Source organism: Nicotiana attenuata, unplaced genomic scaffold (genome assembly GCF_001879085.1).
Source record: "Nicotiana attenuata strain UT unplaced genomic scaffold, NIATTr2, whole genome shotgun sequence".
Classification (NCBI taxonomy): Eukaryota; Viridiplantae; Streptophyta; class Magnoliopsida; order Solanales; family Solanaceae; genus Nicotiana; species Nicotiana attenuata.
Window position 1 is genome coordinate 84,282 of NW_017671798.1, and position 20,318 is coordinate 104,599.

The following is a 20,318-nucleotide window of genomic DNA, read 5'->3' on the forward strand; positions in this document are numbered from 1 at the left end:
GCGGTTCACGATATATTTATTTATTAAACATTATTGGGAATTAAAGTCGGGTCACATGAAATGTACACCCGGATTGAGATTTACGTATCGTGACCATGTCACGGGAACCGTACCCATAGTCTCGATGATTCGTTATTAATCGCGCCGAAGAGTTTGCCTACCCGCGTGTGGATGCCCTAAACATGCTCCTATCGATCCGAAAAATTAGAAGAGAAATAGCACAAGAACAGCGGAGACTTTCTTAAGTTTAAATTCTTTCTCATATTTAACCAAGACCCAAATTCCACTAACATTACACTAAATTAAGGCTTAAGGCTAGGATCAGATTCATGGTTACTAGCTGAAAATTACACTTTATTAGCGTCTTGACAAGGTTATTATTTCCTTTATCCACAATTGAATCTCAAAAGCAAACAATGCCTTAAAATCGCGTTCTATGGGAGCTTCACATTTGCTTCACATACACTAAACAACACAAAATTAACGTAGAGTAAAACATTGACCCTATTCAACAAACACTTTACAATATAAACATGCATCTGAGCTTTATCCAATGTACTGATATTTAGATGAAGAAATTTTAACCTATAACTTTAATGGAACCTTGAATTTTCACTAGATGAACCAACAATATTTGTTCTGGCAATTCTAGCAAAATCTAAACCAAGACATGCTAGAAACAGTAGGCTAATATCTCAATATTCATCCAACACATAACACAAAATCACAATCCGTAGAGAAATAGAGAAGAAATGAACCTGAAATTAGAAAATGGGCCAACTGATTCAGATATTAACTTCTGAATTCAAGCGAAACAACAGCAGCAAAGTCGAGCAAGAATCGCAAGCAAAATCGAAACCTCGAACCGGAAACCTCGTCGTATTCGGAACAGACTACCTTCAACCGAGCTTAATATTGAATCTGAAACTCAGACGCTTGGACTGCTTTGAAACTCATAAGCAACAAGATCGAACAAGACCTCGACGGAAAAGTCTTCTAACTCAAACGGATCTGCTCGGAGTTCTCTCAAGCGAGAGAGAAGGGAAGTAGAGAGGGGCCTTTAATAGTGTCAAATTCATGTATGATCTTTCTTTGCAAACAAACCAAAAGGTCGAGCAACGTTCGTAAAGAGAGAGGTTCACTGGTTTTCATGGAATTCCGCCGGATTTCAGGGTATTTCCGGCGAGTTTCTGCCTTCTCCGTTCCAGATTTCTCGACCCTTTTCCTTCTTAATTATGTATGTGGCCGCTGCTGGTTGTTCGAAATCAGGAGGGTGGGCGGCTGGTTAGGGTAAAGGGGGATCTGGCGTTAGGGTGTGCTGAAGGAGAAGAAGGGTCCTTTGTTTCAGGGGTGGGCGGGTTCGAAGAAGATGAAAAATCAAGGGGGGGGGGGGTCTCCTATGAAAACGGCGGATTCCTTCCTTAGGTCTCTAGGGTCTATAGGTCTAGATTTTATTTTTGTAGGGTTTTTTTAGGTTAAGGGAGTATGTGTTTGATCTTATTGGGCCTTAAAATTCAGCCAAAGACTAAAAATGGACTACAAAATTCATAAAAATGGGATAAACCAACCCAAAACTAACTCTTCCTTCTAAAAATTATATACAATTTATGACATAGAAATATAAGACTAATCTTAATTAATTAAGATAGAGAGTATTATGTTGTGAGACTATTTTGGTATTTTTTTCAAGATTATATATATTTTTTTAAATTTTATGAAAGGTACGTAAACTAAGAGTAACTAGATAAAATATTTTTGTAATTTTTTTTTGTTATAAAATAAAATAAAATAATTAAAACTAGTTGAAATAGCGATATTAGCTGTAAACTAAATATTTACATGCTAAAATATATAAAATCTTGGGGAGGGTCAAAAATCACATGTCTACAGAGGGTAGCCTGTTTTAACCGGTTCTTTTTGAAGTTCTTACGAAGTAATTGAAGGCCTGTGATTTTTTGGCGACGGTCGGGCGTCCCCGAGTCGCGTTAGTTTGGCTGGTACAGCCTTGTGACCGCAGTCATTGTGTTTGGCCGGAGCCTTTCAGTCCCCGAGTGAGGTAGTTTCGGCGTCTATATCGAGGGTATGCCTTTTTATGGGTCTTATCAGTTCGATATATAGCCTTAACTTTAAGATCGGGATTTATGCCTTTTGTAAGGTCTTATAAATTGTTACATGCCTTTGAGGTCTTACAGCTTTGGTTACTTGGTACAAGTATGGTTCATGCCTTGTTTGAGGTCTTACTGATTTGATATTGCCTTGTGAAGGTCTTAGGAATTTTTACATGCCTTTGAGGTCTTACAGCTTTGATATTGCCTTATGAAGGTCTTACGCGTTCGAGGTTGCCCGCATGGGGCCTTATAGCCTCGGGTTTTGACAGATCGATGGGGGTGGCAGTTGGCGGTAGTCCCCGAGTCATCGAGAATTTCTTGGCTCGAGAGCCATTCCCCGAAAACTTGGTATTGCCTCATTGAGGGCTTACGAGTTCGGAGTTTCCGACCCGGAGGTCATGTAGCCTTGAGTTTTCGACGCCAGTCCCCGAGTGTTCGAAACACGAAATGTTTTGATGGAGGGAAAAATATTTTTTGATTACTTGGTACAAGTATACATGCCTTCGCCGTCTAGGGCTCGGTTATTCTATTCGGGCACGATTCGTTCGACCGTTTGGCCCGGTACATCATTTTCCTATCGAGACCCCATTCGGCACATCTTGGCTTCTCCGAGGGGGTGACCTTCCGGGGGGATGCCCCTCAGTATTCGAAGTTGATTGAAGAGAAGCCTTGAATACTTGTTGAGCCTTCCTTAGGTAGCATATAGATGTTGCCTCATTAAAAACCTTGTCGGTAAAAACCCTTTTTGGGATAAAACCCGATCGAAGGAAAAGAGTGCAACACATGCTTTTGAAACCTAAGGCCTTCAGGTTGGAAAGCGCTTCGGCAGCATCGATCAGGTGCCTGCATACATGGTTAGAGCGAAATCTGAACGAAAAAGGGGGATGATCATACCTTAGTGTCGGCGATGCCTCCCGTCTTAATATGCTTCGATCGTTTGCTTTGAGGACGCGGTACGGTCCGTTGCTTGTTATAGTCGGGTGTAACCGAAAGTATAGCTTGTTATTGCTATTTTACTGCTTGCTTATCCATTGGCTCCTTCGACGATGGAGGTATTGGTGCTGGTGCCACATCGTGCACCGCAAACATCTCTTTTGCTGCATGTTGTTCTCTGTAGACGGTTTTTATCCCGTCCTTTGTCGGGAACTTCATCATTTGATGGAGGGTGGACGGTACTGCCCTCATGCAGTGTATCCATAGCCTTCCGGGCAAGGCATTATACCTCATATCTCCTTCGATGACATGAAATTTGGCATTTTGGGTTATGCCAACCATGTTGACCGGGAGGGTGATTTCTCCTTTGGTCATTTCGCTTGCCATGTTGAATACGTTGAGGACTCGAGTGGCGGGCACGATCTGGTCGAGCAGTCCGAGCTGCTTCACCACCCTCGACCTGATGATGTCGGCCGACCTACTTGGATCTACAAGCACACGCTTAATTTGAAATGTATTTACAGGAAAGGAAATTACCAATGCGTCGTTATTGGGCTAAGATAGAGCCTCGAGGTCTTCGTCGTTGAATGTGAGGGCGTCGTCGAGTATGTAACCTCGAGTTCGCTTTTCCCTAGTGATTGAAATTTTTGTTCTCCTGACCATGGGTTCTTGTGTAGCATCGATACTTCCGAAGATCATGTGGATGACATGTTGTGGCTCGCTTGTTTCATTCTTCTTGGTCGCCTCTCTTTCGCGGAACTGATTCTTGGCTCGGTCGCTGAGGAATTCTCGGAGGTGACCTTTGCTGAGTAGTCGGGCTACCTCTTCCCAGAGTTGTCCGCAATCCTTAGTCTTGTGACCATGTGTGTTGTGAAATTCACACACTAAGTTATGGTTCCTTTGCGAAGGATCTGACTGTACAGGCCCTGGCCACCTGGTGTCTTTGATTTTGCTGATGGCGAATACGATTTCTGATATGTCGATGTTGAAGCTGTATTCTGACAGGTGGGGTGCCTCCGTCGGCCCTGTGTGCCCATCAAATCCAACTCTGATGATAAGTCCCCGAGGGTTCTGACCTCGATCTAGCCTTCGATCGTTGCGGGGTATGTTACGCCTTGGGGCATTTCTTCTATCTTCAGTGTATGGTTGGTATCTTTCTTTGTTTGGCTTTGGCTCCTTCTTCGGAAGCCTGCTAGGATATACCAAGCCCGAGGGGGCTCCCAGTTGGTCATCTTCGACCCTGATCTTTGATTGGTATCGATTGTGGACATTCGACCAGGTCGCGGCGGGATATTCGACTAAGTTGTGCTTCAGCTGCTTCGAAGCTACCAAGCTCCGCTCGTTCAAACCTTGAGTGAGGGCCTGCACTGCCCGATCGTCGGAGACCGGAGGTAGTTCCATTCGTTCCATTTGGAAACGAGATATGAATTCTCGCAGCATCTCGTTATCTCTTTGCTTGATTTTGAAGATGTCGGATTTTCTTGTTGCTACCTTGATGGCACCAGCATGTGCCTTTATGAACGAATCTGCTAGCATGGCAAATGAATCTATCGAGTGTGGAGCTAAGTTGTGGTACCACATCATCGCTCCCTTTGAGAGCGTCTCTCTAAATTTCTTCAGTAGGACGGATTCGATCTCGTCATCCTTCACGTCGTTGCCTTTTACTGCACAAGTGTAAGCAGTGACGTGCTCGTTGGGGTCCGAGGTTCCGTTGTACTTCGAAAGATCGGGCATTCTGAACTTCTTTGGAATGGATTTTGGAGCCGCTTCCTGCGGGAACGGTTTTTGCACGAACTTCTTGGAGTAGACACCTTTCAGGATCGGGGGTGCGCCCGAGATTTGATCGACCCTAGAGTTGTAGGTCTCCACCTTCCTGTCGTTGGCTTCTATCTTCTTCTCGCCCGATTCGACCCTCTTTGTGAGGTCCTCGAGCATTTTTATGATGGCGGGGTCGGCTGCCGACCCATTGTTGCTTGATCTTTCCAGTACCTGCTCGGCTTGGAGAGCCGTTTCCGATGCTACCGTGCTGGGAGTTTTTTGGTGACTTTGCAGCTGAGCAATCGCTAGCTGTTGTGCCTGTAACATTTCAAAAATAATGTGAAGGCTAACTTCCTGTTCTTTCCTAGCCGGAGTTTTCTGAGCTTCTTGTTGATCTCCTTGGTGTATGCTCCTGTTGGTGTGGGAGCTTATTTCGACGTGTTGAGCGTCGAGCGAGACCGCGTCCACGAGAATTGGTTCTTGCGCGTCCCCAGGGTTTCGCGGCGGTACACCAACACCTGGAACAGCTACACCGTTTTCTCCATGGTCCTCAAGATTGTTGTTTTCACGTGCGTTTACTGAGTTCGACATTTTGACCTGAAATCAAAGATCTTGGGCAAGAAAAAGTGTGAAAGATAACTTGCGTTATGTAGTAAAGCAGCAAGAAAACAATCACTATTATTTTTAGCCCCACGGTGGGCGCCAAACTGTTTACCTTGAAAATGGTAACAACAATTAAATTTAATTTTGTGGTTCTAAAAATATGTGACCTATTTTTATGCCAGTTGTTAAGCAGTAGATGCTAAGTGATGGGGTTAGAAAATATAAGAGATTGAAGATGGCTTTTAGAAACCAAACCAAACGGTTGAGAATCGGGGCCTTGAGCTAGCGCGTGCGGGGCCTCGATGCCGAGTTAGATGCCCGGCTAAGGGCTATCGATGAGGCATTAACAACTATTAGGGTTGTGATTGCGGCTCTTTATGGCCAATAACGAGCAATAAATGAAGAACAATTAATGATACACAATAAATGTAAATAAAGCAATAAATGTAAGCAACAGAGTCAAAATAGAGAGTATGTTTAAGCTAGAGAGCAGAAAGAATATTCTTGTATTGAATGAAGTATCTTGTGTATTCGATGCTTTACAAAATGACAAGGATCCCCTTTTTATAATGAGGGAAATCCCATCCTAATACATGAGTAATTATTACAAAGAAACATAGCTGGACCAGCTACTTACTAGTCTGGTATAGACTAGTGTTTCCCTTGCAGGCTTTGTCAGTCTTGACCATGTGCCTTGGGAACTTCCCACTGGTGCGTCGCAGCCGTTGGTTTGTACTTCCTCGAGGTCGATCATCACGAACCCTCAGGGACGAACTTTCGAGCTAGACTTCGAGCCTCCCGGGGGTGGTCTTTTTTTAGGCGCCCTAGTGATCACAAAATCGAGCCCTCTAATTTTTACCATATACACATTATTGGTATGAACATGGCAGTTGACATTGATGTGGAAGAATTGTTAATCATGGGAGATTCTGACTTGATTATTCGGCAAGCTCAAGGTGAATGGGAAACTCAGGACATCAAGCTTATCCTATACAGGCAACATGTGGAAGATCTTAGCAAACGGTTCAAGTCTGTTGAATTCAGGTACATCCCTCGATTCCATAATGAGTTAGCTGATGCGTTAGCTACCTTGGCGGCAATGTTTCCGTATCCAGGCAATGTCCATATTGACCCACTGGAAATCCAAATTCGAGAAAGACATGGTTATTGCAATACAATTGAGATGGACCAGATGTTAAGCCATTGTATCATGATATCAAAAGATTCTTGAAAACAAAGGAATATCCCGAACAAGCCAGTGGAGACCAAAAGAGAACCATTAGAAGGCTCGCCAGTAGTTTCTTCTTGAGCGGAGAGGTCTTGTATAAAAGGACTCCAGATCTGAACCTTTTAAGATGCGTGGATGCCCAAGAGACCGGAAGAATCATGAATGAAGTGCACGCAGGAGTATGCGGACCCCATATGAATGGATACGTCCTTGCAAAGAAAATCCTTCGAGCAGGTTATTACTGGGTGACCATGGAAAAGGATCATGGTGACCTGATTCATGCACCACCTTTAGAATTACATCTTATGTCAGCACCGTGGCCATTTGTTGCTTGGGGTATGGATGTCATTGGACCAATCGAGCCGAAAGCTTCAAATGGGCACAGATTCATCTTAGTTGCCATTGACTATTTCACAAAGTGGGTTGAAGCAGTCACTCTCAAAGTCGTCACCAAGAAAGCAGTGGTGGACTTCGTACATTCCAACATTATCTATCGCTTTGGTATTCCTAAGACTATCATTACGGACAATGCTGCAAATTTGAACAGTCATTTGATGAGGGAGGTATGCGAACAATTTAAGATCATGCATCGGAATTCTACCCCTTATCGGCCCAAAGCTAATGGTACTGTTGAAGCAGCGAACAAAAATATCAAGAAGATCCTCAGGAAGATTATCCAAAGTTCTAGACAATGGCATGAAAAGTTGCCTTTTGCATTGTTGGGATATTGCACCACTGTGCGCACATCAGTTGGGGCAACACCCTATTTATTGGTTTATGGCACTAAAGCCGTAATACCCGTAGAAGTTGAAATTCCATCTCTTCGAATCATCGTTGAAGCTGAGATTGAGGACAATGAATGGGTCAAGACCCGTCTAGAGCAGTTAACCCTGATTGACGAAAAGCGGATGGCTGCTGTTTTCCACGGGCAGTTGTATCAACAAAGAATGGCCCGTGCCTACAACAAGAAAGTGCGGCCTAGGAACTTTGAAGTAGGGCAACTCGTCTTGAGGCGCATTCTCCCGCATCATAAGGAAGCAAAAGGAAAATTCTCTCCAAATTGGAAAGGTCCGTACATTATAAGAAAATTGTTTCCAAAATGGGCATTGTACTTGGGAGACATCGAAGGAAATGACCCCGAAACAGCTGTCAATACGGACGCGGTCAAAAGGTATTACGTTTAACCCTGCTGCGGTACAGATATTCTCCGATTGGGATGACGAGGGCTATCATTCTCGCTACCCAAACACTGTTAACCCTTTGCAAACCCACCTTTCTTTGATCACCCTCTTTGGAACCCGAAAATGTTGTAAATAAAACAACAAAAACAAAAAGAAAGTGAAAAACAAAGTTTCCTGAACTACGTTTGACTTGATTCCGAAAGGATACGTAGGCAGCCTCTCTCTGGGGTTCAGTCACACCAAAACAAAAATCCAAATTCCCCCAAAAGTGAAACTGGGGCAGATGTTACAGTGGTTCAAAGATGATCCCGCCTGAATGGTTCCAAAGTTGTAATTCAATCCAAACTCTTTTTGCCCAAATCCTGTTCAAGCCCTTCTGATCAGTCGGTAAAGATGTTCAAAATTGGAGGATATGGTTACTTGGGTCTGATACAATCAAATGAGAGAAATAAAATGAGAGAGTCTTACTGGTAAAAACCCACACGGGGCACCTTAAGGCTATGGCAAGCAGAGAAATTGAAAATGAGAGAGTCTCGTTAGTGAAAACTCGCAAAGAGCACTATAAGACGACGGTGAGAAGAGAAATGAAAGAGGTCATTTGGTGAAAACCCGCAAAGGGCGCCACTGATCGAAAAAGGGATCCCTTACAACCATTGGTACTGATAGAGTCCTGGCAAGGTTTCTCGGTTTTGAGGTATGGGTTATGATGGGTTTATGAGAGTTGGATGGTTTGTACAGATCGGGTATCCATCCAAGAAGCATGACATGTCTATTGAAGTCTGCATGCACTCCAGATAAGTCCTTTTTTCCTTTCCCCGAAAGGGACACTTCTCGTTTAAATTCATTATCCTATCCATTGTTTACTTTTCTCTGAATCCCTTTCGGTCTAATTCTCCTCTGAAATTAATACAAAGAAAAGATGGCAAGATTGGTTTTATAGGGTTTTGTTTGACAAAAAGCTAATATTCAAGAAAGCACCCAGCCTCAACAGATGCATCAAGTCGACTTCGACTGGCCATGATGGCCGATGCTCCAGAGTCAAAAACTCTGGGAAAGGAAAGAAATCAAAGTCAAGTGCCCATAAAGGCAAAATAAGATGGAAAAGGGCCAAACCCCACACGGGTTAGTCATCCTGGGGAATTTGGGAAAAGTCAAGATTCCCGGGTGTAGAAATGAAACCACTTTCCAGAAAGCCAGCGAGCAATGGAGATTTTTATTGAAAGAGCTGGGCTATCATCAAGTGATTGAAACAATCAAGGCCACAAAACCAACCACCGTTTCAAACTGACAAAATGTTCTTTGATTTGAAAACAGGAAAACAGGCACAATCCAAAACAACTCCGCAAGGAGCAGGTGCGATAAAAGCGAAGTACGCAGAGACCCAAAACGGTTCTGCAGCAAAGTTAACCCAAAAAGGGAAGTCCCCTTCAAACTCTTTATTCATTCTCCTAAATAAAATGAAAAGTGAAATGAAAAGAAAGAAGAAGAAAAATTCAAAATCATGGTAGCATAGGGTCTCCAATCTCTAGCTACGTCTTTTCCAACATAGGGTCCCATTCCCTAGTCGATGCCAGCATAACCTAGTAATCTTTTCCAACATAGGGTCCCACTCCCTAGTTATTTCCAGCATAACCCGATGATTTTCCGGCATAACCCGATGATTTTCTCGGCATAACCCAAGGACCTTTTCCGGCATAACCCGATGACTTTCCCGTCATAACCCGAGGACTTTTCCGGCATAACCCGATGACCTTTCCCGGCATAACCCGAGGACCTTTTCGGCATAACTCGATGACTTTCCCGACATAACCCGAGGAACTTTCCGGCATAACCCGATGACTTTCCCAGCATAACCCGAGGACCTTTCCGGCATAACCCGATGACTTCCCGGCATAACCCGAGGACCTTTCTAGAATAACCCAATGAATTTTCCGGCATAAACCGAGGACCTTTCTGGCATAACTCGATGACTTTCCCGGCATAATTCGAGGACTTTTCCGGCATAACCCGATGACTTTCCCGGCATAACCCGAGGACCTTTCCGGCATAACCCGTTGACTTTAATTTCTGGCATAACCCGATGATTTTTCCAGCATAACTTCGTAATTTTTTTCAACATAGGGTCCCACTCCCTAGCTGATGCCAGCATAACCTGGTAATCTTTTCCATTATAGGGTCCCGCTCCCTAGCTTTGCTAGCATAACCTGGTAATCTTTTCCGGCACAGGGTCCCATTCCTTAGTTGATGCCAGCATAACCTGGTAATCTTTCCAACTTAGGGCCTCCGATCCCCATTTGATTTCATTTTAGATATAGGTCTCCACTCCCTAATCTCTTTTTTCGTAAGGATACACAATCCTGATTATATTGCTTTCAATAAAGAAGTAGTTTAGATTTTTTGTTACAATAACTCACAAAATTTTCCTAGTAAAAACTGGGGCAGAAAATTTCGTTCGTTTGTTTGTTTTGGTGCCTGAGCAGGTTTTTACCTTAAGGCACAAGTTTCGAGGCGACCAAAAGAAGAAGTCTCGATCCAGAATAAAAGAAAAGAAGAACAAGAAAAGAAGTGGACTCTAAGTGTAGAAGCGGAGAAAAGATGCGGACTGCTCAAGATATGATTGAAGTCACAAGCTTTGCATGTCCCGCCTTGATCCGAAAAGCTGAAGAAGAATGAACCAGCGGTTGCAGCTAGCGAGCATCAAGATTCAGATCAGAGTCTGCAGGAACAACCATCCAAGACTCAAGATCAAGCTTTAGAAGGTTTATAGATAGGAATCTTGTAACTCGTAGTTGATAGGCTTAGCTAGCTTAGCTTTTCATCTTTCATTTTGGTGTAATAAGGAGCTCAGCAAGCAGAAATAACAGCAACAGCAGTGAAATCACAGTTTCTCGATAGTCCCAGCTACCAAAACTTCCAGAACTACACTGACCTGATTCCTTTATAGCCAAGGATATGTAGGCAACCTCCGAAGCAAGGTTCGGTCAGACTTTTTCCCAAAAAATGCTTCCCAGGGAGTATCCAGACGGGCAAAAATCGCTCATAATTGCTCATTTTATCTTTGCCCAAAAACTCTTCGTGTTTCCGAGCAAAGATGGGCTGCTATGAGCATGTGATTTTTCCCTATTAGAAATACTCCTACAAATTTAAAGAAAATAGATTTTTCCCAAATTGTTTGCAATTTTATAGGATTTTTATTAATTGTTTGCATTTTGTGTATGTTTAATTTTGTTAAAATCATGAAAAATGCCCCAAAAATGTCAAAAAATATCATGCATTGCATATTCAATTTTGTGTTCATATTTAAGGATCAATTGGTTAATTAATCGCTTTATTAAAATGAAAATCACAAAAATATCATTCATTTTGCATATTTTTTTAGCTTTAAATGCTAGATTAGTAATTTTCCCTTCATTAATTTAGGTTCAACTTATTTTGTAATTATCATAAACAGATGATTAGTTTAATTTTATGACTTATATTAATTTAGGATTAAATTTAGAATTTAATTAATTTAGTTAGGATTTTTAAAATTAAGGAAAAGAAAAGAAAACAAAGACAAGGAAAATGGAAAGAAACAATTGGGTTTTCTGATATTGGGCCACCCCAAAGAGCAAATGCAATGGCCCAATTACTCCAGTTCCCCTTTTATCCGTTCAAACCCAAGCCCAAAGACCAATCCACCCGATCCAATCCCCACTACCCAAAAACGACATTGTATACCCCTCTTTCAATCACAGCCGTTGGATTCTTTTGACCCAACGGCTCGGAACTAGTAACTTAATTCCCTTATAACTGTCTGAACAACCCCCCTAACCCCAAAACAACCCCCCCATTCTCTCTTCTTCTCTCAGAGACTAACCCTAGCGGCCCTAAAAATCCCTCGCCGGCTCCGCCTCTCTCCGCCGCCCGGAAATCATATTACGGCGGCGGAGTATCTCCAAACCGCCTCAAATTAACCCCATATAATCACTTCACCCTCCTCTTCCCATATATCCCAACCATTTCTTTCAAACAAGTTTGGAAATTCTCGAATCTTGGATCTAAAAGCCAAACCCTAGTTTTTTCCCCTTTGGTTTCCGTTCAATTGCTGGGTCGTTTGAACCCAAGAGTTCCATTAGTCGACTGTTCTTGTTGAGAATAGTCGATTAATGGTCGTCCAAGTTCACTTTACCTCACTAAAGCTTGTCCGAATTCATGACTGGTTCAAATTCGAAGCGAGTTTTGGTAATTCCTTTTCCGTTCTTTTTTTTTCTTCTTTCTTCTTTTGTTTATCTCTTTCGTCTTCTTTCTTCTTTTAGCCGCATGTTTTAGGTAGTTGCAACTTTAGGTTTTCTCTTTTCTTTTCCATCACTGTTTAGCTTGTTTGTTTGCATCTGTTTATTAGGTTAATTAAAGCATGCTAAAGTTTCATCATTTAAAGTTTAATTTCGAATGCATAAAGTTAGGTTAATTAGGTTTAATTTTTAGGTTTTGATAAGTTGACTGTTCTATTTTCCTTTTGTATTTGTTTCTCTTTTATATTCGTTTCAATGTTTAGTTTAAGTTGATTAGAATAATTTTAAGAGTTAATTAACAACCTATCGGACCTGTTTCTGATTTAGTTTTAGAAATATTAGCTTAGCTGATTAACTCGTTTGATTGGCAAATTGATTAGTTTAATTTCTAGGTTGTCTTGGCTTCACCACCCTGTTTTGTTACTGTTTAAAATAAAGGTTTTAAAATTCAGTGTTCTTGTTTAAGTTTAACTTGTTAATTCACTAGTTTAGGATTAAATGGTTTGAATTAAGCCCTAAATACGCTTAAGCCAAAAATTCATTGCAGAATTAAAAGAACATTGAAACAAGCCTAAGACCCCTAATGCTGGAACCTTCTAGATTGTTCTAGGAGGTTCCACAAGAGTTTTGAAATCAGAATTTGGGTCAGGGCTGGTTAGAATTGAAATAATCAGTAAATGAAAGGGTAAAATTGGTTTTACATAAGGTAAAAAATCAAAAGGTTCTGGCATTTTGTACAGCTGCCCATTCTTAGCATGTAAATGCTGAAATTGGCTGGGAAAAGGACATACAGCTGTCAAAAGATGTTGTACTATCTGACCCTTAGGGAATTTAGGGTAGAATATGCTCTTTTGATGCTATTTTAGGCATACCCTATAAAAAGAAGTTACTCCCTCATTCTAGACAGATTTTTCAGAACCCTAAAAAACACTCTAAAGGTTCAGCTATTGTTTCATTAGTAGCTGATTCTCTTTTCCTATGATTTTAGCAAAAAACTTAGAGAACTTCTTTGGGATTTTCTGGTTTTCAAATGTCGAAAATGGATTAAATGTGAAGCGGGTGCATTGCTGTTTCCTGTTGCTGGTTTTTACTGATTGCTGTTGTCTCTCTTATTTTTTTGAGGATTCCTTATCTTTTCTTTGCTCCTTGTAACCAGGTATTCCTTGGACCTTGAATAACAAGTGGAATGCAAGCATGCTTTTCCTTTTCAAAGATGTATTTTGTAATATGAAGTTCTGTTCAAATTTCAAGTTTCAGTTCCTATTCTGTGTTTTCTGTTAAGTGAGTCCTTTTTCTTTGTAATTTTCTTTAGCTTTTGTCCATGCCATGAATCTACTATGCTAGTCTATAATTTACTTATGGCCCTCATGTTTGAATGATTAAAAATAGTTTAGTTTTTCTTCGTGTATTGTTCAAGAGCTCAGGGTGATTGATGCTGTTTTGAGCTCATTTGCTGTTCATTTGCGTGAGATGCCATGCTGGTCATGGTATCTCCTTTGGATTTTGGAGTCCAAACATGTGTTTATTTCAGTTGAATTTCAGTCTAAATATTTTAGCTTTAAAATGTTGAATTTCAGTTTTCCTTTACATGTGTTTCTCCTAAGTTATTTAGCTGTCTAATTCTCTCAGCTTTATACAAAGTGTTTTGGATCTGTTTGATAGTCAATAGTTTAGTGGGAAATTTCATGTGTGAATGTTTGAATTAGATCATCTTTTCATGTATTGATTCAGGATTTCAAGTTGGTAAATAGCTCCAGTAGTTTATTTGGCTGTATGTTAAAAAATGTTGACTAGTATACTATGCATGTTCGAAAAATGCAGTGTTTGGTTGCTAAATACATTCAATTTAAATTATCACTAATTTCAGCACTGTTAAAATGATTGTATATTTGAGTTTAAGGTGATTTATGAATAGTTTAAGGTTTAATCTTATTTTTGTTATTACTAAATGCATGATAATGAGTTAAGGCCCATCATGTTAGGCGTTTTGCAATTCATTTTTTAGGATTTGTGCAAATCTTTGGTTATACGTGAATTGGGATGAATTAAGCCTCGGCAGGCTTTAATGCTGAAGTTCGTTCTTTTAAAAAAAAAAAAGTAATTAGGCCTGGCGATGGCCCAATTAAGGCTGCCAAGTCAAAAACAGGACTCCCTTTGTTTCCATCCTCCTTTGTTTTCATGCTTGGGCTCAATTTCGAGCCCAGTTAGCCCCAACCATATTTTTTTTCTTACAAATTTTTCTTAGATAATGTAGTGGGCTTGCGGCTGGCCCAATTCTCCTCAAATAACCCAAAGCAATGCATATCGGCCCAATGTCATACCTATAATTAGTTGCCTTGCATCAAACTTCAAATTATTTTGAGGAAGTAAATATGAACCTTCGTAGTTTACTTTAGGCGCGTTATAATAAAATTATACGGTTCCTGTGAGGTAGTTGTGATACATAATTTCCAAATCCGTGGGTACATTTATGTGACCCGGCCACAACTTTTAATAATGTTAATAAATTAAACATGTTGTAGATCGTGGGTACGGTTCCCGTGACACGATTCACAATGTGTATCAAACAAACAAGTGTACGACAATCGTAACTTGTTCAAGAAATAATTCCATAAATCCTAAAAAGCTGTTAAATTAATTAAAAGCGGCTATAAAGTTAAAAACGCACACTGGGTTTAAAACATGTTGTAAATCACATAATTAGGCCAATATTAATAGATAAGCGACCGTGCTCGAACCACGGAACTCGAGAATGCCTAACACCTTCTCCCGGGTTAACAGAGTTCCTTACTTAGAATTTCTGGTTTCGCAGACTTTTAAATAAAGTCAAAATTCTCCTCGATTTGGGATTTAAAATAAACTTGTGACTTGGGACACCAAATAAACTATTCCAAGTGGCGACTGAAATAAATAAAATAATCCCATTTCGATTAATGTCACTTTAATTGGAAAAACTCCCTTATATCCCCTCTCGGTGTATAAAGGAGGTGTGACATGCACGCACGTCCGAGCTTGTACCGAGGGTCCGATTGAGGACGAGCTCCACTGTTCAATCTAAGATCAGGCTTGGTCATTATATTGTGATCGGTTTGATTGTTTATTTTGTCTTTAACTCACTATCTGTTATTCTTAATTATTCGTATTGAATTAAACCATGTATCCTTTAAACCGCGTACAAATTTAATTGTTACTCTTTTTTTGGGATAAACATACTAAAAATGACCAACGCTCTTTTAATTTTCTTTTTTTTAGATTAATTAAACAAAAGTGTATATTAGAAGGGCAAATAAGTTCGTTTACAATATTTTTATTTAATAATAAATAAGTTAAAGTTGTTGGAAAATTAAAATAAAGGAGGTGTTACGAAAACCATAAGAAAGGTTATTGTATTGAATCTGGCTAAATATGGAGCAGTACAAGTGGAAGATAGTTGTGAACTTTTTGATTTTCCTCCACCTTTTGTCACCCCTTTCTACCAACAAGATCAAGCTGGAATGTTCAGAAGAAGACTACTCAAATCAAGTACTATGTTATGTAGTAGTAGTTCCCTAACTGGTACTGTATCTAGTAATAGTAATAGTGTAGTAGGTAATCAACCTTGTGTGTATGACAATCGTTCCCATAAGGGGAACATAGTAGCTAGTTCTGCTTCTCTTCGCGAACGCGAAGGCCTTTCTGGCCGCTGTGCATCGCTGTCGCGACAGGTCTTTAGCGAACGCGATGAAGACCTGTCCAGTGATTTTCAAAACAGAACAATAACTGGACTTCTTCCCAAATTTCATATTTCATCACTAGAACTCGACTTATGGCGATTTTTGAAGAGGGAATTCAACACTAAATCATATGTTTGCCTCTTTAACTCATTTTCTTCAATTTCCATCATCACCCATTGAATTCCTAGTCCTAAATCTTGTTCTTTAAGGGTAGAAAATTAGGGATTTTGTGAGAATTGGGGATCTTGCAAATTTGGGGATTTAGACCTCGATTTGGGGTCGGATTTCGGAACTAATTACATATTCGGGCTCAGGGATGAATGAGTGAATGGGTTATGGTCCGATCCTCGAGTTTTGACCAAGCAGGCTCGGGGTCGGTTTTTGGCTTTTTGGGGGAAATATTGGGAAACTTATAATTATGTATTGGAATTGATTTCTTTAGCGATAATTGATATTATTAAGTCAATTATGACTAGATACGAGTGGTTCGGAGGTGGAAACTAGAGGAAAAACGGTAATTGAGCAGTGAGTGGCCTGTGGATCGAGGTAATTGTTGTGTCTGACTTTGACTCGAGGGATTAAGGATCCCCGACTTAATTGCTATGTGAAAATCCATGTGTGTGGCGTTTAGGTGAGGTGACGAGTACCTATGCGCCGCCAATTTATCTGTTTGCCTATTTTCTTCCCATTCATAATATATTGTTTCCTGCCTTAACTGATACATGCTTCATTGGTATTTGCATGCTTAATTGCTACTGTCAGATATTGTTTTCCATTGATGAGGGTATTAGCTATTTCGTAGTTTCATTGTCTCATATTATTGGCTCAAGTCGGTTTATCGGTGTTTTATAGTATATTTGGGATTGGTTTCGCTGAGTAGTATAATTTTGAGTGAAGTTTCATAATTGTACATCTTTCCGTTTGTTTTAGTTGAGGTTTAATATGTTGGGGAGTTTTGAGCTAAATTGTGAACTTTCTATTCTTATTGTGTGATTGGTACTGATATGGTAGGATCGGGTTGCATGCCGCAACAGGAGGAATAAGGGTGATATATTGAGGAGGAATAAGGGTTCAATGCTATTATATGGTGGGATCGGATTGCGCGCCGCAACATGAGTAATAAGGGTGGTATATTGAGGAGGAATAAGGGTGAATTACTATTGTACGGTGGGATTGGGTTGCACGCTGCAACAGGAGGAATAAGGGTGGATTGATATGGAGTAATAAGGGTGAATATTCATATTGAAATTGGTTATAGGGTGGGATCGGGATGCGCGCTGCATCACTTTATGTGTTTATGTATTTTTCCTCAACTATGTAAGTTATTCTGTAGTTTTATATTTCACTCAAAGATAGGTTATAGCTGGATACTGATAGAATACTTGAGTTCTGTATTCATTCTTTGCAAGTTACTGATTCATATTGTTCCATTCTTCTTTCTGCTTTTATTATACACTGTATGCAGGTTATATTGTAATTGCCCCGCCGTAGCCTCGTCACTACCTCGTCGAGGTTAGACTCGGCACTTACTAGTACATGGGATCGATTGTACCGATACTGCATTCTGCACTTTCTATGCAGATTTCGGAGCAGGCAGTGGCTGATTGAGAGGTTGGCTTCAGGTTACATAGTGTGGAGACCCAAGGTGATCTTGTTGGCGTCCGCAGGCCCTGGCGTCCCCTTGTACCTCTCTACATTACTGTTTTCTTTATTTCCAAAACAGTTGTAATTTCTTTCAGACTGATGTTTGTAGAAAATCATATTATGTTCGTGGATTATGACACCGGATTCTGGATAGTAATGGCAATGTTATTGGTAATAGTATAAGGATAAAAAGGTTATTTACTTACTTTTGCATTTAATTCTACTTGTCCTAGCTTGTTAAATTTTAATCAATGAAATGTAAAGGAAAATGGTCAATAAAACTCTATCATTGGCTTGCCTAGTGAGTGTGATGTTAGGCGTTATCACGGTCACGTTTGTGAAAATTCCGGGTCGTGACAATTAGTGTTACGAAACTAAGCTGGTCATAAAATTATTCCTTTTTTAACATGTTAGTAATTTACTTTACGATCTAACATATTACATGGAAAATGAGTAATCAAACATAATTAATATACCCAATTCCAGTAAGTTTGTGATTGACACATTATCAATTGATTTATTGCACTTTTCTGTTTTTTCAGAAAGTGTTTTTTCTTGTTTCACAAATTTAAGATGGAAATTGTAACTCTGCCAAAAAAAAAAGAGAGATGGAAATTGTAAGGATTTATGCGGTGAAGTTTATTATGTTAATTTGCAATAGATTGACGTATACTTTTTATTTAAGCAAAAATAATGGATGGCATGTATGTGTAAGAAAGATAAGCCAACTTTAGATATTCCCAAGTCATCACCAAAATCCTTTTGGACACATGACATGTCCGAAATGCAAGGTTGTGGTCGTCTTAGCTGACTTGGCTAGGGTGCGAATCAAATCACACGTTCTAATTGGGCAAAATCTGTATGTCACCTTATCCTATATCCATTTTCTCTACCACCCATCATCTCTTCTATGCAACAAAAATAGCTTCTTCTCATTTTTCACAAATACTTCTTCATTTCCTACTTCTCTCCATGACTCCATCCAACTTTTCTATGGCCATGGCATCCCAAGCTTCCCTTTTCACCCCATCTATCTCGACGTCGAAAACAGCCGATCCCCGTGTCGTCGCCCCATGGAAGCAATCCGTTTCTTCCTTCTCCGCCCCTAAATTGTCCAAGTCTGCAGTGACATACCGTCCTATCAAGGCTATGGCAGATGAGAAGGCCCAATCAGCCACTAAAGAGGCCGAGCCAGCGGCACCAGTGGGCTTCACACCACCACAATTGGACCCAAGCACACCATCTCCAATATTTGGTGGAAGCACTGGTGGGCTTCTACGTAAGGCCCAAGTTGAGGAGTTTTATGTGATCACTTGGGAATCACCTAAAGAACAGATCTTTGAAATGCCCACTGGTGGTGCTGCTATCATGAGAGAAGGCTCAAATTTGCTGAAATTGGCCCGTAAAGAACAGTGTTTGGCACTTGGTACTAGGCTTAGGTCCAAATACAAGATTAACTATAGATTTTACAGAGTATTCCCTAATGGTGAAGTCCAATACTTGCACCCAAAAGATGGTGTGTACCCAGAAAAAGTGAACCCGGGCCGCCAAGGAGTTGGGCAGAATTTCAGATCCATTGGTAAAAATAAGAGCCCAATTGAAGTGAAGTTTACAGGCAAACAAGTGTATGATATTTAAGGCGATAGTGATGATTAAGGTGGCTTTGTAATTGTCTTTAACACGTAATGTATGATTTTGTGATTATTTAATGTTTGTATCAAATTTATTGTCATTACACACAAAGCATGGATACAATTTGCCGTATGTCAATTGATTCACTTCTAGCAAGAAGGTTCATCTTGATGAAAGGTATCCTCCTCACTGGTTGATAATATACCAAACTTAACACATGGCATATGGCAAATATAATAATATTGATATATGGAAATGAAAGGTGGAATTATGATTGTTTACCTCGAAAATACGAGTAATAATTAAATTTGATTTGTGGTTTTAAAGATACGTGATTCAGTTCAATACCAATTAATGATCTAGAAGTATGAAGTAGAAATGAAAGAGACAAATGAATCAAATCAAAGTTACTCAGCAGCAGTGACCTCGAGCTCGGTGACCTCGAGGTAGGCTTGGAATAATAAGAACAGTTAAATAATAAAAGTAAAGTAAGAACAATAGAGCTAAAGGACAATGCTTATGAACAGTAGACGAAAAGGTAGAGAGTATATTCTTTGCTCAGTGATAAGATGATGTTACAAATGACTGGGGTCCCATTTATATAATAGGGGAACCCTAAATGAGGAATATTTCCATTTACAGTAGGGAATATTCTTTATACAGCTGTCTAACCGCCTAGTACGGAATCGTACAATCTTATTTCGGGATTCGCGCCACGATTATGGAGGCGTGGCTGGAACTTGGCTCATTCTGTTATGAATTCCTAACGGTACTATTTCGGGGTCGAGTATACTCGGGCTTGGTATTCCTCGTACTCCTATCTCCGGGCTTTGCACTCTGTCTTCGAGCTTGCCTCTGGTCCACCGATCTCGAACTCGACCTTGCCTGATCTAGGGACTAAGATGGATCCTCGACCCTGTAAATTGGAGGCCTCTGATTTTGACCGTATACAGATAGTCCCCGCGTTTCTTAGAATAAGATGATAAGAAACGATTTGCACCTCGATTTCCCCGAGCTTCTCATGATGACATCATGCCCGTGACGTAGGTACTTGAAGTGACCGGAAATGTCACGTCGGCGCTCTTCTCCAAAACATCAAATGCGTGCCAGTGTTGGTCGGCCACTAGCGTTGCCGAACTGCCGTCGCCTTTCTATAAATATGAGGCTACTCTGTTGAACAAGGAACTGTACGCATTTCATCTTTATTCACTTTGATTCTTTCTTTTCCTTACTTCATTCTCTAA

General features: G+C 40.4%; 1 protein-coding gene across 1 annotated transcript; it reads left to right on the plus strand.

Moving 5' to 3' along the window:
• The first annotated feature begins 18,253 nt into the window (after positions 1-18,253).
• Positions 18,254-19,212, plus strand: LOC109210282 (photosystem I reaction center subunit II, chloroplastic-like). The gene has a single exon (XM_019373680.1). It carries the CDS (start codon positions 18,304-18,306, stop codon positions 19,078-19,080), a length of 777 nt encoding a protein of 258 aa, XP_019229225.1. The 5' UTR covers positions 18,254-18,303; the 3' UTR covers positions 19,081-19,212.
• The last annotated feature ends 1,106 nt before the right edge of the window (positions 19,213-20,318 follow it).